This window comes from Chinchilla lanigera, unplaced genomic scaffold, assembly GCF_000276665.1.
Source record: "Chinchilla lanigera isolate Chin_1 unplaced genomic scaffold, ChiLan1.0 scaffold00112, whole genome shotgun sequence".
NCBI lineage: Eukaryota > Metazoa > Chordata > Mammalia > Rodentia > Chinchillidae > Chinchilla > Chinchilla lanigera.
This window is the reverse complement of record NW_004955513.1, coordinates 3,533,612-3,556,621: the sequence shown is the minus strand read 5'-3', so window position 1 is coordinate 3,556,621 and position 23,010 is coordinate 3,533,612. Positions and strand designations below refer to the sequence as shown.

Here is a 23,010-nt window from a genome sequence, read left to right as displayed (position 1 = left end):
GATGATGGATGGATGAATGGATAAATGACTGAGTGAACAAAGGAAAGGATGCAATCGCCTTGAGGTCTCAGCTGATAAACTTTCACCCCTCAGTGACGTAGGTACCAATCATTTACCCCACTGTCCCCAGGCCTAGGGCCTCACTCCTCCCTTCTTGGAGGGCTGGACACCAGGCCCTCCCTTCACCATGCACATGGGGGCCACACCTGACCCCCCAGGTGCTTTCTGCAAACTCGGAAACAAGCACCCGCCACCACCCCCACCACGGCCACCTCCAGTCCGCCAGTGACACCTGCAGATGAACAGATCACCCGCGATACACAGATGCTGTCACATGGAAACCAGTGGTGCTGACAGGAGGGACACCATGAAGGGCAAGTGGTCATGGGTGGGACACAGGCGAAGCAGCAGCAGGGGGCCCCGGACCAACGCTTTGGAGAAGGCGGGAGACGCAATGGCAGGTGGGAATGGACACGGCCAGTGTACAGCCTGGGGCCACACAGGTGTGTTCCGGGCACAGGGGACCCAGTAGGGCCACGCATGCCAGACACAGCGAGAGAGTCCTGGGTGAGGCCAGGGCCAGGCCACACACAGAGGGCCTGAGAGTGTGTCCTGCTGATGGCCAAGGCCTGGAAGACCAGACTCAAGACTCTACCTGGAGGACAGAGAGGAAACAGCCCCGGCAGGGGAAATCTGACCGCACCGAAGCCTGGGATGCATCCAGCCTCTCACGCATCTGTTTAGCATCTCCTCACATGCGTGGGTCATTGCTGCCTTTTTATTAATAGATGTGGTTTCTTCCCCCTGTCGTTGCTCAAAGATTTATGTGCACAGCAGAGCGTGGCCAGGGACATTCTGTCTACAGCCGCCTGCCGAAGAGGGCGTGTCGTGTGGGAGCAGGGCGGGCGCTGCACACAGGTGCAGCCGTGGCTCCGTGGGACCAAGTGCGGTCCGTGCACCCTTGAGGGGGAAGCAGGTGACGAACAAGCGTGGGCTTCCTTGAAGGTATTTGATCTCCCTGTCCTGCAGGGATTGGGGCGGGGCTGATGCCGGGAGCTGGGTGGCACCGTGCAGATATCTGGCACACTCCATGATGTCCCACCTGCTTCCAGGAGGATGCAGACCTGCGTCGTACTGGCCGAGGCCCTCTCTTTAGTCCCTACCCCAGGCCTCACCTAGCCCGGCTCCAGGAGATGGCCCTGGAACTGGGGTAGGGGCGGGTGGGCATGGGAAGAAACAGCACCAGCTTCCGATCAGATGTGCTCCCAGGCCGAGCTGACCCCAACTGGCTTTGAACGGACAAGGCCACCTCTGCCTGAGCTGCTACAGGGGCCGCTTCACTCAGCCAAGCCCCGCCGAGCACCTGCTGTGTCAGAGCATGCTCAGGGCCCACACCTTCCTGAGTCGTCTGAGAATCAGGGCAGGGCCCCCACTGTCCCCCCAAGGCACCCATGTTTGCAGCAGGTCCAAGAGGGGACTTCAGGACCCAGGCAATGAAAAACGTTTTCCTCCGGATCAGACTGCTCTGTGGAGCTGGGTTCTAGGAGGTACCCTAACCCACCGGGCCTCCGTTTCCCTGCTGCACAGAGGTACAAGCAGGACCCGCCTTACCCAGGATGCTGATGACAAGCATCACATGCAACACGCGCAAAAAGAAATTATACAAAAACGAACAGCAAGGGGCATTGGCAGCACTAAGGTGAACTCCTGCCTCCCGCCATCGGGGGTGGCTTGAGACCCCTCACTTAAGCGAGCGCAGGGGCAGCAAGCAGCACTGCCGTGAATCACAGCAGACTTCCACCCCGGGGTGTCCCTGCTTCCTCTGTCTTCCTAACACACGCAGCCCCGGGCAGGCAGGAGGTGTCCCGGGGACCAGCGCTTGAGGATAGGAACAAATCCAGAACCACAGAGGAGCATTTAGCCCAAGGTAGGTGTACAGTGCGGCACCAAACAAATGAGAGAGGAATGGGAAAGCCAGACAATGGGAAATGAAGGGTCCGCTCAATGCCTTCCAACCAGCCAATCAACCAATGGAGCAATGAACCAACTAATGGACAAATGAACCAACCAATCAAAAGCAACTGAAGGAAGGAATGACCCAATGTACCACTGAGCAAGCGAACAAACCAACCAATGAAAAGGTGAAGACACAGCAAACCATCCAGTGAACGCAGGAGCCAATACACATAGAGAGGAGCTCACAAATAGGCCATGGGATCAGTGAACAAACCAACCAATGAACCATGAAGTGCGTCCTTAGATTCAACATGGAGGCTCGAGGGAGAAGAAACCTCTGGGGCAGCACAGTGTCTCGGGATGCACACGTGTTGACCTGGCGCCTCTCCACTGTGGCCGGTGCAGAAAAGGCTCGCGTTGCTTGTCAAGGATGCCAAGACTGGTTTGTGAACGGGAACAAGGTCACATGGGTCGGGGGCTGGTTAAACCAGCACATCCATGTCCCTCCACTTCACCCCCAGCGATCTCTGTGACCGTGTGACCAGCACAGTGTGACAGACCAGCACGGCGCTCGCTTTCGGATCTGGGCTTGGAGGAACGGGGTAGGTCCCGCTTCCTGTGTTTCTGGGACACATCCTCCAGGACCCAGGCACCTTGCTGGGGGACCCAAGCGACTCCCGGAGGGTCCCATGTGGGGGAACCCACCCCCAGCCAGGGCAACTGGCCGGGAGACACACAGCCCCTGGCCTAGTCATGTTCCTGAACGTGTGTAGCAGACACGCTGTCCCCTCAAAACACAAGCACCTGCAAAAGCAGAGGGCTCTACTGTCTAAGACTCGGAGTGCAGGTGGCCAAAGGTGGCCACTGTGCCAAGCAGGCGCCCAGCAGCTGCTGTCACAGGAAGAACAGGAGACAGACTTTCGACCAGTGAGGCGGGGACGGCAAATAGACGATGCCCAGTGCCACTGACAGTCAAATACAGATTAAACCAAGACTTCTCTGTCTCCAGAGAGACAGATCACCTTTTTAACCTACGAAATGATGCAAGGTGTCGAATTCTCATCCCATGAGTCAGGAGGGACCCAAGACGGTGTGACACTCGGGGCTACAAGTCTCAGGCACACTCATTCCCCTCATGCACCCACAGGACCCGTGTGGCACAGCAGACTATGATAACAGGACCCTGTTGGTCCCTAAGACAGATTTAAACAGCATGTTTCTATACAATGAATAATTAATAACTACTAATCATAATAGCAAGGGGATACTGATCACATGGGGGAAAACTCAGCATGTCTCCTGTCTATTAAATTTGGTTTACAGAAGTATAGATTTTGTTTTGTTTTGCTGTTTTTTGAGACAGGGCCTTGCTATGTAGCCCAGGCTGCCCTTGAACTCACAGCGATCCTCCTTCCTCAGCCTCCCGAGTGCTGGAATGACAGGTGTGCACCGCCACGCCTGGCCACAGAGGCGTGATTTACATACGGTAAATGCTCCCGTTTCAGAAGGGTGTGAGGAGTTGTGACAGACAGTCCCACACTCCTGGCCCAAGCAAGAGGTCAGCATTTCCAGGCCCTCTCCTGGTCCCCCGCCCCTCTTCCCCTGCCTGGCATCTGGCAGCCCCGCTCTTCTCCCTGTCACCTTTCTCCAAGGTCACATAAGTGAAGCCATGTCCCCGGGTGTCCCCCCCACACCACCCCACATCTCACCTGTGCTCTGGAAGCTCATGGCTTCAGGCAGCCGTCCCCGCCTTGCTGAGCAGCAGCAGCCTTGCCAGGATGGACGAGACTCGCCAAGGGACACTGGGGTCACCTTCTCCTGCCTGGAGCTTTACGACAAAGTGACGTGTGGATGCTCACAGAGGAGCCTCAGTGTAGATGTGTGCTCCCCTCCCCGTTGCGGAGTTCGAACTCTGCTTTATATAGTCTGGACATACGTTCTTTATCGGGTATGTGTTCCACAAGTATTTTATGTCAATCTTATTTCCTTCCTGTTTTCCTAATGTCTTTGGAATAGGAAAAGGCTTTCCTGAAGTCTGGTTATCAGCTCTGTCTCTGTTAGGGCTCATAGTTTTTGTGTCCTATCTAAGAAACCTTTGCTTAACTCAAAGTCAAAAAGGAAGATTTTTTTTTTTTTCTTTATCTTCCATGGCTTTGAGCCTTAAATTTAGATCTATGATCCACCTTACCCTTTGTACATTATTTGAGGTAAGGGCCAAGACTGACTTCCTTGCACATGGATGTCCACTTTCCTCAGCACCAGCTGTTGACAAAGACCAGGCCTCCACCTTCACAGAAAATCAATGACCCTGTAAGAGTCTATTTATAGACTGTTCTGTTGGTTGATCTGTGTTTCTGACACCACGTACATTTATGGTGTAAAATCTCAAGGCATGAGTCCTCCAACGTCTTCTCTTCCAAATTTGTTTGGGTCATTTTAGGTTCTTTGCATGTCCATATAAATTTCAGAATCATCTTGTCAATCTCCATTTTAACAAAGCCTGAGGAGGTTTTACTTGGTATTGTGTTGAATCTGTGGATCAGTCTGGGGAGAAATGATCTTAATTTTGAGTCTTCTGACCCATGAGAATGGTGTTTTATCTCTGCAGGTCTTTAGTCTTTTTAGATTTCACTCAGCAACAGTTTGTAACGGGCAGCATACAGGTCTTACATATGTGTTGCTAGATTTATCTCTATCCCATGTTTTTCATGCTACCATAATGGCCTTTTAAATTTGTTTCTACCTGTTCATTGCTATTATCTAAATGCAATCGATTTTTATGTACTAGTTTTGTATACTGTCACCGTAGTAAATTTCATTACTAGTTCTAACACTGTTTTGCAGATTCCTTGGAATTTTTTCACATAATCAACCAGGTAGTTTGCAAATACAGATTGTTTTCTTTCTTCCTTTCCAGCCTATCAGTCTTTTATTTCCTTGTCCTGTCTTATTGCATTGGCCACGGCCTCCAAAGGAGACTGAACAGGATCATCTGAGCAGACGGCCCTGCCCTGCCCTGCTCCCAACCCTAGCGGCAGCACTCCACACAGATAGGACATAGACCCCCTTCAAAAGGAGCCTCCTTTTGTTTCTCCATTACTGAAATGTGTTCCCTATATGTTACGTTTAAAATAATCATGAGGTGGCATGTAGTCCTAATTTTGTAAATGCAGGCATGGAACAAATTGCAGGAAGTAAGAGCACTAAAACACTCATTCTGTAATTTATTTGGCTGTAATACTCAGTACAAGCCAATATCGGCAGCAGCAATGTGGTTGAAACAAGTCAGGGATCATGATTCATTTTCCTCTTTAAACTTTCAGGTAGCTGCTCACACTTCTAGGATGGACGTGTATTGCTTCCTCGACTGACTGAATAACAGATGCCAACCCGTGTCCAGCAGGAAGGAGCCCCCTCCCTGCATGTCTACCTATTGCTGCAAGACAGTCGCAGTTCTCCTGTCTCTGCCTTGACAATGCACAATTTTTAAAGTAACCTTTATAAAACAAAACCGCATTTTCTCTTCCTAGGAATGCCACTGGTTCTTGGAGTATGACATTTGCAGTGGGTCACCCCACACCACACGTGCACACAGGGCCCCTTGGCAAGGCCTGGTCCGGCTCACCCTTGCCCTTTCAGACTGCAGTGTGGACAAAGGACAGGCATTTGTCTGCCAGCTGCCTGCTCCTCCCCGGTGCTGGGCAGCAGCTGGCATCTGCCTTTAATTCTCCTCAGAAAAGGAAGCCTTTAGACACTGAAAGAAGTCGGCCCCCAGAGATGGTTTAACACCTGTTAAACGCCACAAAACCAATAATGTGATAGATGGAGTTAAGTGGACTGCGTTTCCGGTTACAAAGGACAGCCACTCTCTGTCCACTTGGCCCAGATGCCTGGTTCCCTAGACAGAGCCAGTGGGGGCCGCTTTTGGGCAGAGGGTGTGGCCAACCCCAGTGGTTAACGGGCACGAAACTGGGTCTTTCTCAACTGTGTACCATTATAGACAAGACCGGGTGAGTATCTTCCGGTAAATCCTCCTGTCTCCCTGAATAGTTCACTACTATCTGCACAGCTCCAAATGATTTTTCTCAATTATAAGCTGGAGGAACAAAGCCCCACACTGGGTCACACTGACCTAGGAAAATCTTACCTTCCCCCAGCAGGAGGAGGCATGGTCAATTACTACAGTTATGCAAGTTTTCAAAACACTGAACAATGACTCAAAACCAGCTATGGGAACATTAAACAAGCCCAAAACTCTACCAGGACGAAGGACACACCCCCAAAAGCCATCCCGCAAAGGAGCAAAGCAGCGGCGGGACTCGGAGTCGCCTCCATCACCAGCCCTGCTGAGCTCTGGCTCAGTCTCGGTGGGTTGCTGACCCCAAATTCAAGGTCTCCCCGGCGTGGATCTGCAGGCTCAGAAGCCCTGGCCAGCTCTCCGGACAGGGGTAAAGCACAGGTGTGGAGCTGCTCCGAGCTCATTTTCCTTCTCGAAAATTGTGCATCAGAGGTAAGTGCAGCTCTTCCACGTCCCTCCTCCCCAGCCCGGACCACCCTCTCCCAAGCACCCCGGACACCGACTCCAGCCCCCCACCCAGGCAAGTGCACCTGGGCAGATGTGGCCCCTAGTGTGTCCAGTCCACCTGGAGCCAGGAGACCCCAGCAGGACAGAATCCAGGACTACTGTTTATCCCATAGGCATGGCGGGGACTCACAAACACACACAGCCACCGGGGAGGGAAGCACAGGGAGCAGTTCGCATCTGCTGGGTGTCTACCGGGTGCCACAGGTCCCCGTTCCCCGCCTGATGGGGAGGAGGGATGCAGACTCCACATGCACACGTACTGCTCCTGTCATTAACAGTTCGATGCTTGCGCCACCCCGAGACAAAGGAAGTGCTCTTCCCTCCAGATTGGCAACCAGGTGCTGCCTGCAAGCCCAAGGGACCAGGGAGGCGTCGCAGGCCCGGGCACGGCCACTCAGGTGATCACTGCAGAACACAGTTCTGCGAGAGAGGGGCTGCAGCCTCTGCAGCAAGTCAGTGTCCAGGAATCCACCCTGAGGACACCTGCAGAGAGGCAGAAAGGACCCCCCGTAGGCTGCTCACCCAGGGGTGTTTATGACAGCAAGCTGTGGACCGGCCCAGGGCCATCGCAGAGGAGCAGGCAAGCGCGGTCGGGGGGCCCCGGGGGGGCACAGAGCCCTGACAGACCGGGGCTCCCCGCAGTGGTTTCTCCTTCCGCCAATTCTATCACCTGAGCTCAAACAAAAATATGAAGCGGAAATGGCAGGAAAAAATGTGTAATAACTTTTCTTAGAGAATATTCTTAAGTTAATAACTAAGTTAATAACTTTTCTTAGAGAATATTCTTATTGCTTTTTATTTTATCCGATGTTGTTGATCTATAACTGTGTCCCACTTAGAAATGATACACAGGTCTGAGTACATAGGAAAAAACACAGTTCTGTCCAGGCTTCAAGCACATACAGGGGCTTGGTCCATGTGCCCCAGGGGTGAGGGGTCAGCTATCCTGACGATGGTTTATAATGACACGGGAAAGAATTCTTCCCGGCCAAACCAGATCAGCCCAGTGCCCTGAGGGACTCCCGATAAGGCAGTCACCAGCCTCAGTTTCCCTTGTGTAACTGAGTGGACCAAGGCTGCTGGAGACCATCGTGGTTCTCCACGGCACAGACTTCTGTTTCCCAGGCATCTCAGGACGGGACCCACACCCCCAATCCAGTCCCTTACTGGACTGGTCTTTTTTTTTTTTAATCACTGTTTTTTATTTTTCAAGATCACAGAATTTTTTAACTAAATCATTTCAGCCAAAAGGCTGCTGCCGGACAGCAGCAAAGATGTGCCACCTCCAGGGGCACCAGCCCACAGGTCACTGTCTCTGCCGCCTCCGTACCTGCCCTCTGCCCCGCAGCCCACCGCTGGAACACTGCATCGGCCTGTTCCAAAAGATGAGTGCGTTTATTCTGTGGCGTGAGATGTACTAATAAAAAAAGTGTAAGACACAAATACAGCCGCAACCCGTGTCCCAGCTAAGAACCACAGCGAGGGCCAGGTGCCACACATCTAGCCCTGTCATGGGAACACGGGGTCTGGACCTCAGGTTGGTCCTGCGACGAGCTGGATGCATGCACTGGAGCAGCCTCTGCAGCCTGCGTGGGTTTGTGTGGTTCGTCCCAAAGCCTGGGCCACCGCAGCAAATCCAAAGCCATTTCAACTCTGTCCTCTCACTGCAGCTCTGTGTCCCGTTCTGCCCCCAAGCCAAAGCGCCGTGACTTTAGTGGCTTCTGTTGACAAGGCATTAGAGTGTGTCACGCCCCTGCTTTCCCCAACACCGTGTGTGATGGCGCTCACACGCTTGTGCATGTCCACGACAGCGAGGGGCCGGGCCAGAATGTGTGCACTTTGGTATTTGGATAAAAGCCACCAAGTGCATTTTGGAGAAAGGCAGCATGCATGCACCCCAAGTCCCCGCTGGACCCAACAGGGTGTATTTCAGTGTTTGTCTTTTGTCCCTCAGGCCAGATGAGCAAGGAGCAAGGCGCGCCCCTGCGTACGCTGGGGGAGGTGGGGCGCGGTGCAGGTAAAACGTCACAAACTACTCTTCTCTTCCTGCAGAACTACCCGTGTCTTTTGGCCACTTTCGTGTCTGTTTGATTCGTAGGAACTCTGCGTATTACAGCAAACTCTTCTGCTACACAGGTTCGTATACTTTCCTGAGGAAGGTTTTTAAATTTTCTCTTGGCTCCAGAGGAAAGTCTTCACTTTGAGACAGTCAGGTCTCTCTGACAAGTTCTGAGACTTGTGTCATACCCAGAATGGCCTTCCCATGCCCAGACCATAAGACCTCGTCTCCCGTGCCCTCTCAGTAGTCTCTGGTTTCATTTGAAAGCTCACATCTTTGCTCCATCTGGAAAACATCTGGTACAAGAGTAAGGCAGGATGCACTTCCCTGTCCCGGACGGCTTCTTCACCACCCCGAGGGGCTCGATGACTCACCCTTTCTTCCCCAGCCCATGAGAAATCGCTGTCCTTACCAAACCCAAAGCTCCTGCCCGCGCCTCGGTGTTGAGGGGTAACAGCGCTCCGCCCCTGCTCCCCAGTGGACCAGCTCGATGGGGTGCCCACCAGCCCCCTAGATCCACCCACCTCAAGTGCAGCCCCGGAGGGTGCTACATCCTGCTGGCCAGGCAGCGGCCCAGGTGAGCCCACAGTGGGAGCTTGCTCAGGGCAGAGCTCCAAATATCACCAGCAGGAAGGACCGACTGCCCTCCTGTGGGTATGCTGTCCACGCACACAGCACTCACTGTACCGTGAGGGGCACTCAGTGGGCGCCCGGCCGTGCCCCCCAAACTGCTCCCCAGCCAACCTCTTCCGTCCTCTATTCTCTGAGCTCAAGAGCTGCTGGGATCTGATGGGGATTATGGGTGGTTTTTATTTTATTTATACATTGTCATAGTTTCCAAAGCACTACAATGAAATACATCCTTGTTCATTTGTTTTTTAAAGCATTAGAGAAGGGAGAGAGAGAGGAGGAAAATGCATAAGCGGCAGGGTCACGTGTTCCACCCCCAGTGGCCAGGCTTGCTCCCCAGTCCTACCCACTGCCCCCGCAACTCTGGGCAACCCCAGGGGCCCTGGACCCAGCAGCTGGGCCCCAACACGCCCTCCGAGGCCACAGTGCACAGGTCCAGAAGGGCTGAGGGCCTGCACGGAGCTGCTATGGCCAGGCAGACCTCTGATCCCAAGTCTGGAGTCAGGCACTGCTCCCCCTCCCTTCAAGAACACCAGAGAGGTGGCACCGGGCAAAGCCATGTGTCACCATGGCCCTGCACCAGCAGGGAGGTCCCAGGTTTCCAGGCCTCAAGGCCTGTCCACGCTGTTCTCCCCAGGGGCAAACTGCAAGGGGTCAGGGCAGCGGCTGCGTCGGGCTCAGCAAGCACAGCAAGCTATGTACGGAAGGCAGGCTGAGGATGGGGGCTGCTCCAAGCAGCCTCCTGGGGAGCCTCACGCAGCACCCTCCACATCCAAGTGCCCAGGTGAACTGAGAAGGGGTCCGAGCAGACAGGGCTCAAGGCAGGCGAGCAGGGAGCGCTGTCCAGCCCCGGACCCCATGGGGTCCGGAGCACGGAGCAGAGAGCCACAGTCTGACTCTGGTGCAGAACGCGTGGCCCAACACAGACCTGGAGCACCACTCCCAGCCAGCAGATCACACGCACAGGCTCCTCCCTGCCGGCGGCAGTGCCCGCACCCCCTCATGTCAGGGTTGTGTAAGCAGAGCCCGAGCTGAGAGAGAAAAAGGTGGGTGCCGCCGAGACCCCTTCCAGCTGAGCTGCTCTCCCGCCGCTCCCCGCTCCCCTCACCCAGGGATGGGCAGTGTCCCCGCCGGAAGTCGGGGCGGGCACTGCACCCAGCTAGGAATCAGGGAGGATCCTGGGCAGGGCCCAGCCAGGGCGCTCTCGGGTCCAGCTACACATGGGCCCTGTGACACTGCAGGAATCACACTGGAAATACGTCCAGAGGGGGCTGGGGAGAGGCCAGACCACTTCTGCATGGAGGGATTTACCCGAGGGCCAACATACTGCCCAGGCACCAAGGTGCGTGGGGAGAGGGACAGGCCAGGGGCCCGGTGTTGTAGCCTGGGCTTACCTTGGGCCCAGGGAGGCAGATGGTGGACAGCAGGAGGCCGACGCAGTCCAAGAGGGAGGCTGGGAGCAGCGCCCTCACCACACCGCAAACCCGGACAGGGAGAGTCGGGGATTTGTGTCTCAAAAGGGCCTGGGGTGATCCATCCCTGCCAGGAAGAGCATTTGTGTCTCAAAAGGGCCTGGGGTGATCCATCCCTGCCAGGAGGAGCTGGAGAGCAGAAGCCGTCGGGGACAGCTCTGGAGTGAAGACACAGAGCAGCAGAGGGCGGGGCTGAGAGCACTGAAGAACTCCAAAACACCGACTCGATGGTAAGTTACAGAACTAGAAAGACTGCGGAGACAGCACTCAGAGGGCAGGGGACAGCAGGGCAGTGGGGGTGCTGCAGAGAGGGGGTGCCATCACCCAACCTGGTCAGCTCAGTTCCCTCAGACATCCCCCAGAGGCAGCGTAGCAACTCTGCCCTCACAGGGCTGCAAAACAGGGCAGGAAGGACCAGGTCTAGGAAGGAGCAAGACGTCAGTCAGCTCTGTGACACTCAGGACTGATCAGAGACACCGGACAGACAGGCGCTGGCACATGCTGAGGGACACGCCCCCCCACAGACAGGCGCACGCGCGCACGCACACCCACACACTGGCTGCTGCACACTGCTGTCTGCCGGGGGTTAGGAAAGGTCAGGTGGTTCCAACTGCCACGTGAGACGTGGCGCCTGCCCTGAGTCCAGCTCCGTGTCGAACAGAGGTCAGGGAAAAGGGGCCTGGTCCAGATTCTGGTCCAACGCACACAGACAGCTGGCTCCTGGGCCAAGCGCTGTGTGTCCTCGCACCCCAAGGGGCCTGGGAAAGCCCCGGGCATCCACCGTCTCCCCTGGCTCTCAGGAATGTCAAGCCCAGCACATCTGGCTGTGCCTTTCAGAGAGGTGGAGGTGTAGAGATGGGGGCCACCCTCCAGGACCCTCCACCCGCAAATCACAGCTCAACCCCTAAGGATTCCTTCAATGCTGCTCCAAGACACCAGCGGGGACCCAGACACCCGCCTACTGTCACGACGGCCTCACTTCCGCCTCCGCGGGGTAACCCACAGCCCACGATGTAGGCCAATACCATCCACTCCACTTTACACCTGAGGAAGCTGAGGTACTCCTGAAGTTGCAGAAGAGCTCTGTAGCACCAACCCAAGTCAAGGGGCTTTTTTACAAGGAGTACTAGAGCAGGGGTGCAATACCGCCTGTGGACTCTAGGTGGCACACCCGTCCTTGGACTCCAGCCAGAGGTGAGTCTGAGGCTTTAAGGCCTCTGCTGTGAGCTAGGGTCTTGCCCTGCCACTGTCCACCGAGAAGTCGGCTGCCAAGGTGACCTACAGCTAGAAATGCCAAGCACCACACATGCAGGACAAGCCCTTACTTTCAAATGTACTGAAATTCCCCAACTGTCCCAGCAGACTGTGATATGCAGTGGTCAGTGGGCCGCCCAGGCGGCAGACTGGCTGGGCTCCTGGTCTACAGGAAACCAAGAGGAATCATCCCAGGAGCCTTGTCTTCAGCAGCCTTGGTGGACCCAGCCAATTGCCTCAGGCCCTGCACGGTGCTCAGGGCTGGCGCCTCCCTTTGCTGAGATGCTGACAGTTTGAAGATGTGGATCGCGCCCTGACCCGGGCTCCCTGACACAGCGAGGTTAGGGCTAAACTGCACCAGCCTAACTCCGGTCCTCTGACCACCGCTAACCCCAGCCTTGGCTACAAAGGGGGAAGTGGCTTGCAATACCCTCACCTTTATGCTGGTGGCACAACACCAGGCTTGGTGGCACAAGCCACAGCCGTCCCACCTGTGTGCAAACTGCACCAACCTGGGCCCCACCCCCCGCCAAGGCTCCTTTCTCCCTGCTTAATGGAGCAAGCAGTGGCCAAACAGGACGGCGGGGGCTGCTCACCCACAGGCCCCGCCTCAGACAACATGGGGAGGTGGTGGGGACAGGGCTTGGGGGCTTCGGACAGGACAGACAGGACCCAGAAGGCACGGATTGCTCCTGGAGCCAGACTCCAGTGTCCTGCTACGGGGCCGGGACAGAAGGGGGACAGGGAGCGCTGTGTCCCTGAGGGGGACAAAGCCCAGGTCCCCAAGAAGCTGGACAGCACTGCATGTCCAAGGCCAGGTGCCACCTCAGAGCTCCTCCTCTGTCCTCGCCAGCTGCAAGGGGGCTGGTTTTTGACCTGCAAAATGGGGAGCACATCTCTCCCCTAGGAAAGAGGCCATTAGGGTAAAGTAGGGCACTCAGGATACTGGGGTGGGGTGCAGAGACCCCAGAGCTGGCTCAGAGCCCAGTGATCCTCACCCTCCAAGCCAGAGACTGACCCACCCAACCACAGGCACCTGCAAGGCAGTCACGGTGACCAGGGACAGAGGCCAGGCGGGGAGCAGGACGGGCCTGGCCATCTGTGCCCTTGGCCCGTGGCTCCTGATTAGGACACAATCCCGCCCCACCCCAGGGCTGCGAATCCTGCTCACCCATGGGCCAGGCAGCTGTTTGCAATTGGCCTAGCCCTGGCTGGGGGAAGGGAGGAAGGGCCAGCAGCAAGAGGGCCAGCGAGCCAGGGCATTCGAGGACAGGCTGACCCCAGACCCGGACCCAGGCTGGCGCTGCCCCTCCCCTGGGCCGGTCCTAGTACAGTGGAGCGGTGGGACAGGCTGGAAAGGAAAAGCGGCTCCCACCTGCCAGGTGACCGCGGAGGACTGGGACACCCTTGAGCCCCGTGTCCTGGGGGCGGCAGTCACCGCTCTGCAGGCCAGGCCCAGTGCTTCCAAGTGGTGCCACCTGCCTGGTAGAGGCTGCACTGCCCACGCCTGGAGCCTAGGAAATTCAGGTAGCTGGAGCCGGCCTGGAGGAGAAGGCTGGAGAGGCAGCCTGAGGCTCATGCAGCCTTCCCTGGGGGAACAAGGACCTCCGGGGCTCTGACACCCTGACGGTGGAAAGCTGAGACACCAACTTCTGTCCCCAGGGCAGGAGGCGAGCAAAGCCCAGCCCAGCCCAGCAGCATCTGTGCCCACCCATCACCAGGCCCAGAAGCCCACAGCCCCCCAGGTGACCACAGCAGCCCCCAGTTCCCCCAAGTTGACCTTATTCATCTGCAAAATGGCCCCAAGGCCAGAGGCCAGGCCACCCCTCCCTGAGCCCGCGCTTGCGGCCTTTCCGGGCCCCAAACCTGTTCACCGGGCAGCCCTCGCCCTCCCCGCTGCCCGCCGATTCACCCTTGTCGCAACGTGCCAGCCGCCCCTTCTTCCTCCTCCACGCTTCGCAGAGACCTGGATGCAATGACTGGTGAGCACTACACCGTAACCACGGCGGCGGCAGCACGAGCAGGGACGCATGGAGCCCGGTGCCCAGGGCTTCATGGCCACAGGACCACCCCCACCTCTGACCCTCGCCGCTCCTGCCCACACGGGTCAGATTAGAGCGGTTAAGGAACATTCTCTAGGTCCCACAGCCAGGACGCTCACCTGCTCCTGGGCCTCCAAAGCCCTGAGTCCTGCTGCGTGGCTGAACTTTTTTCTGGAGTTCAGAGGGGTAACCCGCCGTGACAGAGCCCTGCGGAGACCCACTAGGTCTCCCAAAGTGCCCTGGCTCATCACCATCAGCATTGGGGGCTCTAGGAATCCACATGTGCCCAGCAGAGCCTGGGCCCAGTGAGGGGCACAGAAGCGAGGGTCCCGGGCACCGCAGCAAGCCTGCAGCTCCGCCAAGGCATGAGTGTGCCCTACACCGAGGGGACCCACGCTCACACAGCTCACACTGTGCTGACCGCGGGGCTCCACGGGAACCCACCCGCCAAAGAGTGCACGCACCCCACAGCCAGGAAGGGAGCCTGGGAGCCCCAGCAAGCCCTGGAGATGAGTGCTACGCCCATGCTGCCGATGGGGAGACTGAGGCACGGGGAGGCACTGCTTAGATTCCGGGGCAGTGTGGAGCCCAGGCACCCGGACAGGTGAGATTCAGATCCTGCCCTCCCTCCAGGGTTGGGGCCTCCAGGCACGGACCCCCTCAGCTCCATGTCTGAGTCTCCCAGGCCGGATGCACTCATGCCTGCCCCTCCCCAAGTGTTACAAAGAGGAGGGCAGAGTTTAAACCTTGAGGCAGCAGGAGATTTCCTGGCAGCCCCCAACCCACGGACCCTGTTAGAGGAAGACGGCATCCCTGGGACCCGCCAGGTTCTCTTTCAGATGCACCCGCAAATAGCCACTCTGAGGTGTGAGGCGGGACTGTCGTCGGTACCCGGATGGATTGACGCTTCAAAGGCGGCAGTGGGGTGGAGCTATCTTGGGGGGGCGGGTCCTGACCTTAGGGAGTCCTGACCTTAGGGAGCCCTTCGGAACAGGAGGCCTCGTTGTGTGAAGTGTGAAATTCTCATGATCACAGCACATGAACTCACATTCATGGCCAAGCACAGGACCCTTCCCTCAGAGTCCACTCCCCGGCCCTGCTCCCTAAACCCGCCTGGGTGGCAGCTTGCAGAATAATAGGGTCCTCCCTTTAGAGAAGAGGATGTGCACCCCGGGGGCAGGGAGAGAGCCTGCACCCCTTTGAGGGGAGACACCATAAAGATGAGGTCCCACACCATAAAGATGAGGGACCCCGGGGGACCTCCCAGACCAGCCAACACCCCCCACGAGGGCCGTAGATGTGGTCCAGGAACCTGGTGGGAACGCAGCTTTCTGGGGCAGCCCCGGCCACCTGCATGAGAAACTCCTGGGTAGCATCCAAGAAGCTGTGCTCTGAGCGCCCCCGACCCCAGGAGGGACGCTCGGCCAAGATCGAAAACCACAAAGAGAAACCAGGAACCAACGGGAGCCAGACCCTCCTCCCCACCTAACAGACTCACTATTTTAGGGCCACGGGCTGGGGGACCCCAAAATCTCTTCTTTGTTTCCTCCACCCCAGGAATTCTCAAAACTGACATCTTTGACATTTGGGGCCAGACTACCCTTTGAGGTGGAGCAGGGCTGTCCCGTGCACTGTAGGGTTTTGATCTCCACCCGATCTCCAGCCACAAGGTGCCAGCAGCACTCCACCAGATGTGACAGTGGAGAAATCTTTCCACCCGAAAGCCCTGGTTCAATCCCCAGGACCACAGAGGAACAAAGGAAAGAGGGAGGAGGGGGAGAAACATTTCCAGCACTGCTGCGCAACCCCTCGGGGCAGAAGGTTCGGGCCAGAGCCCCGCCGCCCACCTGTTTGGAGGACAGGGAGGACACTGCCTTCCACAGGGGTGTGGCTCTGCTCCCCACCACCACATCCACCCTGGTGGCTCCAGCGCCCCCATGCTGCCTGCTCTGGCCTTGCATGCACAGGGCCTGGCTCCCCTGGAGCCAGCTCCTGCGGCCTGAATGCGGCCACCACACAGGCCCACGGATGGCCACTGCGGACGGCCATTGCGTTCCAGTTTCCAGCTGAGCTCTTCCCTCCGCCTACGCAGAACTCTCGAGCTAACAGACCACGAAGGGGGCCACGAACTTCGGTACCATGAATGATAACTGCTCGTGAAGCAACTCCACTTAGAAGTCCACCTCTGCCCTCTGCCTGCCTTGTCTGTGAGAGGACCTGGGGTGGAGTCCTCTGTTCTCTCCTGTCCCCAGAGTGGACCCTAAGGGTGGCCCATTCCAACTGTCGCCAAGCCAAAGGAGGAAACGATCAGCAGAGACCGACTGCGAAGTGCCAGCTGGGGCGAAGGCCACAGACCCGAGAACACTTTCACAGGGACCCTTCAGCAGTGCTCCCCTCTTCCGGTCTGCCCGTCTCAGGGGCACCCTCCCGCTCTGCAGAGCCGTCCCCACACCTCGGACTGCCCCACCCCCCACGCCGGACCCTAGCCACTGACCCACACAGCCAGGGTCCTCCCAAAGCAGGCCCTGATTACTTTCCATGCAGAAGGAGGACCCTCAGCTAAGGCACAGGACTCCGGCTGCCACCGGATTCTCCAGCAGGCAAACGAAAGAGGAAGCAGCTGGCTCACCATGACCCCCTCACCTGGCTCTCCGCACAGGCTGGAGGGCACACATATGATCTGCACTGGAGACTGGCAGTGCTTACCACAGCAGGTGGACTGCAATTTTCATTCCTCTGTGCCTACTGGACTCACAACCACCATGTGCCCACCCAGGGCAGCAGGAGGTACCTCAAGGGCAGGGTCTACGGTAAATATGAACAGGAGCCAGAGAAAGACCACCTACAGGAAAGAACGTCTGCAAAAGTCAAGGGCACCTTCCTTTAACACCCAGGGAAGGGGGAAACCCAAAGTGCAGCTCCAACCCAGTAAAGCAGGTTGCTCTCTGATTGGCCAGTGATCCACTGAGAACAGGAGCTGAGTCCCTCTGATTGGTCAGTGCCCCACTGCGTGGTGTCAGGAGACCTCCCTCTGATTGGCCAATACCTAATTAAGTGTAAAAGGCCTCTAATTGGCCAGCGCGGTGCTGAGTGTCAGGGGCCTCTCTCTGATTGGCCAGTGCCCTACTGGCTGTCAGAGGCTTCCCTCTGATTGGTCCATGGCCAGGGTCTACTGGCTGATGAGTTTTGCTGCATTTGACATCATGAAGCTACCTGTTCAGGTACTACCACCACTCAGGAACCTCCTGTAGGCCAGGGATGCTCACCTGTTGCTCAGCTGTGCACCTGCACACATCTGTCTCACATTAGCAGACCACAAATGCTGTTACGCACAATTGATGCTGCCCGATTGCTTCATGCATGGGCCCGGCCAGGACCCTGGCCGCCCTCAGCTCCCCACAGCACATGGAAGGGGCTGAGTCACATTTTTTCCCCTTACATTCGGGAGCATCCCCTTTTCCCTGGGAAGAAAGGTCGGGGTTCTTTCACTTAAGCACTTCTGCTAGGTGCACACATTTTGATGTCATTCTGCGGCGTTTATTTAAGAGGCCACCAGAATCCCTCCAGCCAAGGTGTTTTGCAGGAGAACAAAAAAATCAAACTTCCCCTAAGAACACAGGTCTAGGATACAGAAAACAAAGAAGTCCTCCTCGTCGTGGGCAGAAGCAACTTGGAGGACCAGCGTGGCCCCCTCAGCTCGACATAATTACATTTTGAGAAAAGTGGGTCAGACTGTGGTTCCATGGCTGAGGGCTGAGTCACCAAGTGCTGGTGACATTTACCACTAATGGGGGGTTACTCCTAAGGCTGGGAATCTTCCAGATAAATGACTGCACTGATAGGAAGCTGATGGGCTGGTGGTTTGGACAATTTGACACCGACAACGCACAGCAGCTGCCACCTACACCGGGCACTCCAGCCAGCATTCAGCCCACAAGCATCTGCACAGGGGCAGGGGCTGGGGCTGGGGCTGGGGCTGGGGCTGGGGCTGGGGCTGGGGCTGGGGCTGAGGCTGGGGCTGGGGCTAGGGCTGGGGCTGAGCCTGCACAGGGCAGAGCCCCCTCCTGCACCTACCCTAGAATGCCCTGGGCAGAGGCTGGAGTCCCCTGTGGACCCCAGCTCCTCTGGTGGAGTGAGGTGGCCCGAGGGGAAGGGAGGGACCTGCTGAACTCAGCAGGGATCAGGACAGCCGCCAGCCTGCCTGAATACGGCTTGGGAAGAGCGGTGTGGCCAGACAGACTCTCCAGTGGTCCACTTCTGTGTCACCCCCTGAGTGAGCCCCCCCATGGCCCCTCCCACAAGAGGGAGGGTGATCCACGCTGCCAGGAAGCAGGGCACAAGAGCCTGTACCCCAAACCTCCCCAGCTGCCCCAGGGATCCCAGGTCATAGGGCTGATGTCAGGGCTCACTCCATGCTTTCTGTGAGTTGTGCATGGAGTCCTTGCCAAAATCCTGCCATCAGCATGCCCTTCCTACAGGCAGGTAAACTGAGGCACAAGGTCATGACTGCATAGCCTGCGGGAGCTGAAACCAGGATGGAAACCCAGGATCCTCACTCGGGCCTCCTGCCCTCCCCTACCAGGCCACACCGTGGTCTCCAAATTGTGCTCTGCAGTAGCTATCATGCTGCCCCTGAGAAGGGCCAGACAGGTGACCTCCCGGACCTCGGGACATCTGCGCGTTGGGCAGAAACAGTAAAACTAATGCAGATGTCAGATAAGCCAATGATAATGGAAACTATAAAGAGCTGGGGAGCAGAAGGTGTAATATAACCCCCGGCCAGGAGAAAGGGGGAGTCATCCATCGTGGGCCCTGGCAGCAGGACCCAGCACCTCCAAGGCCACCTCCATCCAGTCATCTCCATCCTGCAGGGGGTCCCCACACGCGCCAGGCTCTGCCTGCAGAAGCACCCAAAGAAGCCATGCAGACATGTGCGTAGGGTATGTGAATTCATATGGTCCTACATGCATGTACAAAGACACACACATGAAGACATGAAAACACAGGCACCCAGGCAGACAGGCCCATGACACATGCACACACACCAGGGTACATCCCTGAAATGGGCTTCCAAGCAGCTTCTGCAGGCAGCCTGCATGACGGGGCCACATGGGAGCCGGGTGTGACCCCGTGCCGAGGCAGGAAGGTGAGGGCGCCCCCAGCCGGATAGGTGGGGGCTTGGGGCTCTGCAGTTTCTCCAGGCAGTGTCTCTGCACGAAGCCCCCTCCCTGCCCTGGGCGCCTGGAATCCCGACACCCAGTGAGGCCCGCGGGAGTTCTGTGCTCTTCCCTTTCACAAATGACCGTGACTCCGGCCACAGCAAGCAAGGGGCCCGTTCATCAGCGCCGCTCAGACTCGGTCCTCACAGCACCCCTCACAGCACGAGCGCAACTCTCCCCATTTTCAGGAAGCGGAAACTCAGCCCCAGCCACTCCTGCAATCCAGCTGTGCGATCACCGAACGTGTCCCTTCCAAAGCCGTCCCCAGAGGCCCCCACGCCCCAGGCTGAGGCCACGGCCTGTCACTTGGCCCTCACCAGGCCAGGCCCCACCTCCCTTCCTGGGGGATGGGGGCACAGCAGAGCTTTGGGGGGCTCCCTTGTTCCTCTTGAGGGGTTCCTGCATTCACCTGGCACAGAGTCCGCAGGGAAGACAGGCATGGGGCTTTCCAGCCAAGGGAAGCAGGGACAGAGTTTGGAATGTCCTGCCAGAGGACCAAGGGCGAGATTAAAACCAGACGTGAAAGCCCCGCTCGCAGGGTCCTGGGCCCTGTACCGAAAGGCGAGTGAAGGAGGCCAGGCCGGTCTACCCCACCTCCTCCAGAGAGCCCCCGGTCACGCAGGCAGCTCACCTTCCCAGCTGGGCCCCAGAGACTCAGCAGGTCCACGTGGGCCTTGAGTCACACAAAGATGTCCACTGCTCGGTGGGACCAGGGAACCCACTCACCACTGTCTCCCCACTGTCTCTCAGGCCAGGGGCAAAGGCAAAGCCCCAGGGGTCAGGCAGGTTAGGGTGACCCCAGGGACATCTGGCGCGTCCTGCTGAAGCACTGGGGTACAGAAAGGGAAGGAGGGGGCAGGGAGACAGGGAGGAGGGGGAAGGAGGTCCAGGGCCTCTGCTGGCTGGAGGCACCCCCGCCCTCCAGAGCCCACTGGGCCTGGCCCCGGGCCTGAACACAGCCAGGCACCGGGCCTCTCCCAGGGGGAGCTGATAACCAGATGTGAACCAGGCGACCATCCAGAGTCAGGAGACTCGTGCCAGCAGGACAGCCACTCCCTCAGGGCCCTGGCACAGAGTCAGAGGGCTTGGGACCCCGGGCTGGAGACTGCTGCGCCTCTGTCCATCTCAGCCTGTGTGAGCGCTCACCACTGGCCAGGCAAGTGCCAGCAAACGAATCCCCAGCGGGATTGTCCCGCCTCAGGCTCCTCCTCAAAATGCAGCAAACACCGTGTGTGCGTGTGTGGGGGGTGACTCATCCCTGGCCCTGGGGCGCTCTAAGCACTGGTCCACTCTCACCCCGGTCCCTGCTGTGGAGTGCGCTCCGACCCTCACGCACCCTGCTCCACCCGCCCAAGTCTGCACCCTGGGGAGGAGGCGAGGGGGTACAGAGGCAGCATCAGCTGTGCAGGCAAAGGGCGTGGCGGCGGGGAGTGTCCAGAAATATCCCAAGGGCGGGTGGAGGCCCGGCGCTGGCCAGCACCCAGGAAAAGCCTGGGCGACATCACACAGCACAGGCTGCGAGCCGGGCACCAGGCAGGCACGCCCGCCGGCCACAGCTGGCGGCCACGGCCTGGGGCGGGCGGCAACCACAACTGCAGCCCTGGGCAGGGAAACGTGGACGGCCGGGAGAGGGCTTCTTGGGGACTCTCCTGGCCGCAGCTGCCTCCCGCTGGCTTGTTCTTTTATGGGGAGGGAGGGAGGAGGATGGAAAGGATGTCTTTGCAGCCAACTCGATTGAGTCAGAGGAAACTTAACCATTTGCTATCTGTCAAGTCTCCCAAAACTTGGCCGACTCTCCCTGCAAATGATTGCAGAAAGCCACCACGTGCCTGGAGCCCACCAATGGCGTGTGGAGGAGATGACCTCAATTTCCAAATATTGGGGTCACGTTTCATTTCCCAGATGCTCCTTCCCTGTTACAGCGACGTCGAGCAGCTCGGGGTGCACCCGAAGCTTTCACTTCTTCCCACGCTTGGCCGAGAGCAAGGTAGGGGAAAGGGCTGCATTCTCAGAGAACTCGGAAAACATCTGGCACATCCCAAGACGGGGACAGAGCCGGGGGCCTGCTGGCCGCTGGCCTCGCCCGCCTCCCCGGCATGTGCAGTGGACAGCCGCCCCCAGTTGGCCGCACACGCAAGATGACTTCAAAACGGGTCCCACCCTGTGCGGTGGGGAGAGGTTTGTGAAACACGTCCACGAAAGTAACCTCTTCACAGGCTTCCAAACCTCTTTCAACAAAAGCAAAGTGTCCAAAGACACAGCCACGACCTGGGCCACACCGCTTCCCTCCCCTGGAGCTGCGCCTCGGTCAGGACGGGGCATCAGAGAGTGGGGGGGCAAGGCAGGGCCCACGGAGATGGGCAGGCAAGCCAGCGGTGCAGCCTGGCATGGGATTTCTTCCAGAGACACTGGCGAGCCCCAGGCCAAGTCCCCGCACAGCCACGGGTCCCCTGACCACATCACCCACTCTTCCTACCACTTACCTGGGGCTTCTCTTGTTCCTCACCCGCAAGTGACCCCCAGAGAAACACAAGGCCAAATCCCAGAACCCAGGACCCAGGCCAGGCCCCTCTCTCCTCCCACTGGGTGCAGGGGCCGCCTCCCCAAGACCGCTGCTTATTCGCTAAAGCCCACCAAGCACCAGTTGTGCCAGGGAAAAAGGAACAGAGCATTTTAATGGCAAGTGGAAGAAGCAAAGTGATTCTTCCCAGTCTCCAAATCACCAAGGGGAGAGCAGAGCCCTCCCGCTGGACGAAGGCAGGCGGGTCCAGCTGATCACAGCCCCCACGCACTCATCCCTCTGCCCGCTGGGCCTTCACCCTCCCCCTCCTATCAGTGGGCAGCTAGGGGACTTTGAGTGGCTTTGGGCTCTGATGCCGGAGGGCCTGAAATGCCCCCATGGTCTGGAACGCTGCTGCTGTCAGGAAAGCTGGTCCAGGAGCTGGAACAGCAAAACCCAGGCAGAGACAGCGGTCCCACTCTCCCTGGGAAGCAAGGCTCCTTCTGAGGGCCCACCCTGCTCCGGCCAGGGGGTCCTGCACCTGGGCATCAGCTGAACCATCCGGCCCAACTCCAAGGCCATCTCCTGCTGTACTCCAGGCACCCCATCTTTGGGCAGTGACTCCAAGGAAAACTGCCTCTCTCCCTGGGATCAGGAGATTTGCAGTGGGAACGGGAACCCTTACAGGACTCCCCAGCACCCCTCAACACTGAGCTGGCCAGGACCCCAAGAAACCTTGTCTGTCCCCTGGGAAAGAACAGCGCCAGCCTAGACAGAAGGGCTGCTCCGGGGAAGCCCAGGGCTAGGGGCCCAAACTGCGGGTACCCCTCTGCCCCCGAGGGGGGGGGCGGCCAAATGGACGGGCGGAGACTCTAGAGGGCGACCCTTCCCGGCTTTTGGTAGAGGCCCCTCTGCTGTGGGCTGTGCGGGGCGGAGCTGGCCGCCCGCGATGTGGGACAGAACAAGCCAAGTCCTGGGACAAAAGTTTGCCCGCCTCGCAGACGCGTGGACAAGCCCTGCGGCGGATCGCACACGCGGCCTTCCTCGGCGGGCGACAGCCCCACCCAGCCGCGCGCCTGGGGAGGGGACTGCGCTGGGTTGGCGTCTCCCTCTCCGGGCCCCCGACGAATGGCATTCGCCGGCTCGGTCGTGCATTCCACAGGCCCGGGGAAAGTTCTCCAGGCGCGGAGGAGGCGGCGTCAAGCGCCCGGGTGACAGCGCCCCCCGCGCTCCGGCCCCGCTCCCCGGCCTCGGCGCCCTTACCTGCGCGGCTCGGCAGCGGCGCCCACAGCA

The 23,010-nt window shown here is 58.3% G+C and overlaps 1 protein-coding gene across 2 annotated transcripts in view; it reads right to left on the bottom strand.

The window, feature by feature from the left end:
- Positions 1-23,010, bottom strand: part of Col5a1 (collagen, type V, alpha 1) — a gene marked incomplete at its 5' end in the record, with an annotated part of 126,994 nt that extends 103,984 nt beyond the window's left edge. For both annotated transcript variants that reach the window (XM_005408644.2, XM_013506703.1), the window contains 1 exon segment: positions 22,981-23,010. In XM_005408644.2, coding sequence (XP_005408701.2) covers positions 22,981-23,010 — 30 coding nt within the window.